Source organism: Octopus sinensis, linkage group LG6 (assembly GCF_006345805.1).
Source record: "Octopus sinensis linkage group LG6, ASM634580v1, whole genome shotgun sequence".
Classification (NCBI taxonomy): Eukaryota; Metazoa; Mollusca; class Cephalopoda; order Octopoda; family Octopodidae; genus Octopus; species Octopus sinensis.
The window spans coordinates 18,885,433-18,892,626 of record NC_043002.1 but is presented as its reverse complement, the minus strand read 5'-3'; the positions used below and the strand labels follow the sequence as shown (position 1 = coordinate 18,892,626).

The following is a 7,194-nucleotide window of genomic DNA, read 5'->3' as shown; positions in this document are numbered from 1 at the left end:
GAATAGATAACGAATACGAAGTCTGGCGGTTATCTGTGAACATCATGTTCTGGATTATAAACATATTGAATATATATTCCATATATATTTTTGATATATATTTCATATACATTGCATATATATTTCACATCCTTCTTCAGCACAGCTTTCCATTGAAAAAGATTTATCATAGATTATCAAATGCTACGTACCTCAAACTTTCTGACCATGCGACATCAAATATTTGAAGAAAGTGAGCAAAAGCTAAACCTACATAGACGTTTGAATTCATAAATCTTCCCTCCAAAATTTTGCCATGCGCATTACAAAAATAGTTCCATAAGATGGGGAACAATTAGGTTGTCAAAGGGAGTGAAAAATCCAAATAGTAATATAGTAATAAGAGTAAATAATTTCTATAAAGGCTTTTAAAAAAACCCCAATTATTTACTGGTAGAATTCGGTATGTAAATATAGCCGATTACCGGCAGGAACTTCTGTAAAGTTCAGTATATATATTGTATATAAGAAAAAGGGACAGGCAAAACAGATAGAAATAAGCATTCTTGACTGCTATTTCTATTTTTTCGGTATGCGGTCAAGCAACCTGTTTTGCCTGTCCCTTTTTCTTATATACAATATATATACTGAACTTTACAGAAGTTCCTGCCGGTAATCGGCTATATTTACATACCGAATTCTACCAGTAAATAATTGGGGTTTTTTTAAAAGCCTTTATAGAAATTATTTACTCTTATTACTATATTACTATTTGGATTTTTCACTCCCTTTGACAACCTAATTGTTCCCCATCTTATGGAACTATTTTTGTAATGCGCATGGCAAAATTTTGGAGGGAAGATTTATGAATTCAAACGTCTATGTAGGTTTAGCTATATATATGTATATATGTATATATATATATATGTATATATATATATATGTATATGTATATGTATATATATATATATATATATATGTATATATGTATATGTATATATATATATATATATATATATTTATACACACACACACACATTTGGTCTATTTTTGTACCCTATCCTCCTCTCCCTCCTCATCCTTTCTCTTATCTTCTCGGCTACCTCGTACACAATTCTTAGACTCCATACACCTAGACACCTTACTTTATCCTATAACTAATCCTTAAAATGCACCCCACCTCACTCTATCTACCATTTCTTTTCTTTTCTTTCCTTTTACCACTTAATACTCACCTCTGCTACAATTCTGTTATTGAACGTTGCTATGTTCGCGTCTGTTTTCTTGGGATGTTTACTACATCAGGATTTTAATCCACATGGATCTACGCAGGATTGCATCTAAAGACTCATGCTCTGGATTCCATAACTTCGGAAAGCTGAACTATGAACTCTATGCTTCTTTTCTTCTTTCTTTCCATCTCCTTATTCTTTTACTCCCTTCCTCTATGTCGTCATCTCATTAATATATACCATTCTCATTTTCCCTATTTTTCCCTATTTGTCTCTGATGATTCAATATCCAATACTCGGGGATATCCCATAAACAGCTGTAAAATCTTGGATTTTTTCCAATAATAATATTGTATACGACTTGAGATGTTTGCCTTGCCTTAATGTTTGCTGTCCTGATTAACAATTATAAATAGATATACTGCACAGAGATGCATCACTGATATGGCTCTGAAATTTCATATATTACCAAAATAAGCGCAGCCTCAAGATTTATATACAGAGATCGTTTTATATATATAAAGGAAGCTTGTGTTATTATTATGAGCACAGAAATACCATCTTCGTTATGTAACAACGGGCAGAATACAAAAATAGTGTAGCATACTTGATAGCAATAGGTTCGTGAAGTATTGTGTAGTCTCTCGCGGTCGTTCCAATAGTCTAGGAGTTTCCAGAAAAAGCGGGACTGGGAGTGGAATTTTAATTATCCCTGTCCCTGAAAAAGGGCATATTCTTTGAAAACCTTACCGTCCATGAAAATCATTAGCTGTCATACCTGGGTAGTGTTTTGTCATGTCATCAGATGAGGTGAGGGTGATTATATAGAATACAGGATTTGAGAGAAAGGATGCTCACGGTGGCCAGTTGGCTGGATTTCAGAAGTTACAGGTTGAGGAGGTAACATGCAAATAAACGAGGTTAAAGAGTTTTCAACGCAGAAGACCTACATAGGAAGATGGCAGCCATACATTACATCGACATAAAATTTGTAATATCGACCATTGATGGATCGGAGCTAAACTCCGGATGGATTTCCGGCTGATCTTAAGACATGCGAGAAAGCTCTTGCAAAACCACTGAACATAGTTCTTCAGAGTTTCCTTGCATGTGGTAACCTTCTCAAATTGTTATAGGAGGGTATCATATGCCCTATCCATGAGGGAGGAAGGAGGCAGAGCGGATGTTAAGAATTACAGGCCTATTTCTCTGATTTTATGTTAGCAGGGTCGGAGAACGCATTGTCAGAAGGAGACTGATCACGTTCCTGGAAGAGAATAACTCGCTCGCAAACACACAACATGGTTTCAGCTCAGGGAGGAGCTGCCTCACACAACTACTACAACATTACGACTGGGAACTGAAACAGCAGCTCAACCACTCAAATGCGGATGTGATACATCTGGACTTTGACAAAGTTGACCGTCGTATGGTATGTCATAAACTACGTGAACTTCGTATCACTGCAAAACTGTGAGAGTGGCTGCACGACTTTTTTAAAGACAGGAGGCAGTGAGTTTCAGCCAATGGTGAACTCTCTGGGGAGACATCTATCTGCAGCGGAGTTCCTCAAAGTATTGTACTGTGGTGGCTCTTTCAGACCTGCCCTCCATTTTATAGCCAGCCACTCTCAACAGCTATGCTGATGATACAAAAGTATCACATGTGGTCAAGGACCTTGATGACAGCGAAACTACGAAACGACTTGCATGCAATATACAAATGGGATGATGAAAATAACATGCAATTCAGTGCTAATAAGTTTCAAGCAATCTACTATATGGCCACAAACAGACTACAATCGGAATACATAGAACAAGGGGTAGTGCAATCCCAGAAGTCGAATTAGTGCGTGTCCTGGAAATCTACATACGTAATGATGTAACATTCCAAGTACATATTACGAAAACGGCACGGTGTGCAGGCGAGTAACTGGATGGATTCTTAGATTATTCAGAATAAGAAATAAGGTTACCTTGTTACATCTATAAAGAACTTTTGTTCTCAGTCGTCAGGATTACTGCCCCCAACAGAGGTCGCAGCAGAGCATCAAACATGTGGCGGAACTCGAGGCAATCCAGTTTCACTACACAATGAAAATTGACTCGGGGAGACAGGCGAGCTACTGAGAAAGGCTACAAGAACTTGGAGGGAAGGCGAGAAAGATATGCAGCGATATATATAAGGAAGATCCTGAGGGGTCTAGCTCCAAACTTCGGAATTAGCTATACCAACCAGCAAACCGAACGGCGCTGCATGATTCCAAAGATCCCGTTTTCTCCATTTTCGAAAAGTACCCAGTACTGCAACAGCTTATGTTTCAGGGAACCACAGCTGTTCAATGTTTCTGTTAAATATCCCGCTGTCCGCTGATAATTTGGAATTCTTCTACATTTCTGACTAGTTCCCAGTTTCTAGTTCCTAATTACAACTGGTATCTGCGTGGTTGGGGATTTTATGGATGTGAACTGACTCCTTGTTGATCTTTTCGTAAGGGTAACACTCGCTCGTCTCCAAAACTAGGATTGCACCTAGGAAGTCTACCTTTGTCAAAGTGATCATAAATCTTACAGATAAGGCGAACTCCTTGAAGATTTGTTTTATTAGATTCTTCCTGAACTTGTCCATGGCATAGTCGTTCATATGGCTTTAGATTGCCAAATCCATTCTACTTATACAGGGCCAACCATGGGATTGTGTGTGCTAGGTTAGATCATCCAGAGTAAATAGCTCGACGAGGTCAACGATCTCGGCCCCTTCGGACCTCGCCATAGATACGTCGAACAGTGGGTCGCATTTTCTGATTTGCTAGTTTGAATCATCGTAAAAAAAGATTAATTTTTTGCATTCATGATGATTCACACACCGCGGTAGCTGATTCAGGTGAATTGTCTCCCCAAATCTAAGGCATACATGATAAAGAATTTCGATATTGAAAGTGGGTGAAATTGGTTTTGGCTTTATTCTTGATTATGCCGAACCAATCCATTACTCAATTTGATCAACCCCGTAGTTCCTCTGATATCAAAGTTGATGGCATTGAGAAAACGCTTATTTTCAATAGCTATTTCACTCTTAGTGGGGATAATCAGCATATTCCATGTCGTGGATTTCTGCCCTTCAAAATCGAAATCCCTCCACCATAAATGTGTGCATTTAGGAAACTTCTGTAAATAATGTGTACAGTCGGACATAAACTAAACGTTATATTGGAGCCGTGAAAGGAAAATTTAAATCAAGATATAACAACCATCTTGCGAAATTTAGGCATCTTTACTCTCTTGGCTGATCGAGTGTTATTCTACTTGTTGAAGCAACACCGCATAATACACACACACTCACACATACACACACGCATCTACACACATACACACAGGCAGACAGACAACCACCCACATGCATATAGGCATACATAGTAATACATAGATATACATCTATATATACATGCATGTATGTTATTATTCAGTTTTATTTGAAAATTTCTTGCCAATAGAGAAAGAGCCGGTTTCTAACCAAGATCCAAGGCTCCTTAATTGGAATTTCAACATCAACAACAGGGTATATTTTTTGTATGTATGTATGTATGTATGTATGTATGTATGTATGTATGTATGTATGTATGTATGTATGTATGTATGTATGTATGTACGAATATGTGCAGATTTCTATGCTTTGTTTTCTGTATGTATTCTCAATTATATTTAAATGATAAACTTCTGCAAAGTTTTACAGAATTTTACAGTTGTAGTGGTGGATTGGATCTGTAGTCTTCATACTTACTGTCTCTTTTCTGGTTTTGAGAAGCCTAATTTCTCATGATTAGTATTTTGGCAACGTGTTACATATTCCAGGACTCCAATAATTGCAGGTATAAACCTGTAACTTCAAATTTCTCAATAGTTCAGCATAGCTATTCTATTTTTCACTGAAACTCAGCTTTATGTTAACATCCGCTGGACAGCTAATCTCCACAACTGCACACAGTTTCTCTTCTGTATCCTAAATCATTATATCAGGTCCTTTCTACTTACATTTTATTGACGTTTACATTGGAATATTGCACCAGTATGGCTTCTACTATACTGTGGGTTCTTATTTATTTGTGGACAGGATTAACCTTCTTCGGATTTCATTATAGAATATCCTAGCTACAACATCACGTCTCATCGGTACATAATACCGTGATGACTGCTTATGATGTGGGTGATATCTTCGGTGTTAACTCCACAAAGTTTCTCATAGGTTGTCACATTTTACTGCTTTTCCTGCATCTATATTCCTTTTCTGCATCAAGTATTTCGTTGATATTTCCTGTTCCTGGATTGCAAACACATACCCTTCAAAGTGGAAGATAGGAATCCGGCTATTCGTCTATAATACACTGCTTTGATGATCAATGTTAGTATCACCTCGGAGCTTTCTACTAACATATCCACGCATAGTCTTCTGCTCGTATATGCTCATCCTTTCATCTGATGATACATTGCGTAGAGTCGTGCGACTTCTTTGGGCATGTATTTTAGGCGTGTTATCGGACAAGGAATGTTGCTCAAGGAGCTGCCTTCCAAGTCTTATGATCTTATCAGCCTCATGTATGCAAACTTGGTGAAGGGATATACTTCGAAACTTGGTTGATAAAAGATACCGCCATCATTATCATTGTTTTAGCGTCTACTTTTCCACCCTTGCATGGGTTGGGAGAATTTGTTGAAGCAAAGTTTTCCGGATGTATATCCTTCATGTCGCCAAACATTACCTGCTTTTATGTAAGAACATATTTTAACCAAGACCTGTACGTGTCCCTGCTAGAGTGAGATATAGCAAAGAACCGAAAGTAGCACAGACAAAAGACAAATTCAATTCACGGACAATTAATAAGATTATGCTTCTTTCAAAATATCATTTTGTTATACTTCTTGTTGCAGCATCCTCCAGATGAGTTCCGTTTTGCATTTGAAATATGGACAACCAAGATATCAACCATTTGGGAACTAGTAACTGAGGTTACTCTACTAACTACTGTTATAATCTCTAAGTTAATAAGGTGAAATATATTTCACTGCCTTTTCTAGTAATATAGAAGTGCAACAGAAAAGAGATACAAACTCCAATCTTACGTAAAGAAATACTCTACGCAAGTATCAACCACAAAACTACACATAATGATATAACCGGACACTCTTATGTAACAGAACAACGACAACCAGATAAATCATTTTATATATTTATTGGTTTGTTAATACATTGTGGAGAATATTCTGCTGACGTTCCTTCAGTAAAAGACCTCTTTATCAAAGTACATCTTACCAATTTCTGGTGATCCATTTTTGGAAATATCTGACATCAGTGAAAGCACTGACTTCTCCATTACACTTATGTCCAAAGGATGTGACACCCGCCAAGACCATTTTACCGCTTGCGTTTGGACAATAGAGTGGACCTCCAGAGTCACCCTGCAAAATTACAAATAATATAATAATAAAGTTGGTGGAATGAATAGAATTGAATAAAGTTCATAATATTTAAAGATTATTTCACAAATAATCTTTAAATATTATAACACTATTCAACAAAATATCAATTAGATATTACGATAGGTGTATACTATAATATCAATGCTATATACCTGACAAGTAGACTCTCCACCTCCTACGAAATCTCCGGCACAAAGAACTCCTTCAGCAATTCCCATCCTAGATCTCTTTCTACAATCTTCAGGAGAAATATATGGAAGGCCCACTTTATATAATTCGTTTGGGCTATTTCCTTGGACTGAAAGGAGTAGAAATTGATTGATGATTAATAACTATCAGCGATGATTACATTGAGATTACATGAAAATTTAGTGAAATTATTTTGGTTACTTACATGCGAGTTTTCCCCATCCAGCTGCAATACATTTTCCCCTAAATGTTTCTCCTAGCCTGGCCATAGTTTCAAATTTGACACATTTCTCTTCATGAACCGGGTCTTTCAGAATCAA

The 7,194-nt window shown here is 37.0% G+C and overlaps 1 protein-coding gene across 1 annotated transcript in view; it reads right to left on the bottom strand.

Annotated features, from left to right (window-relative positions):
* Positions 1-6,421: 6,421 nt before the first annotated feature.
* Positions 6,422-7,194, bottom strand: part of LOC115213129 (trypsin-1-like) — a 797-nt gene continuing 24 nt past the window's right edge. Inside the window, exons 1-3 of the mRNA XM_029782061.2 lie at positions 7,080-7,194; positions 6,838-6,983; positions 6,422-6,664 (exon numbers count right to left, since the gene is read on the bottom strand). The exon at positions 7,080-7,194 is cut by the window's right edge and continues 24 nt beyond it. Coding sequence (XP_029637921.1) covers positions 6,515-6,664; positions 6,838-6,983; positions 7,080-7,194 — 411 coding nt within the window. The 3' untranslated portion in view covers positions 6,422-6,514. The remainder of the gene's footprint in view (positions 6,665-6,837; positions 6,984-7,079) is intronic.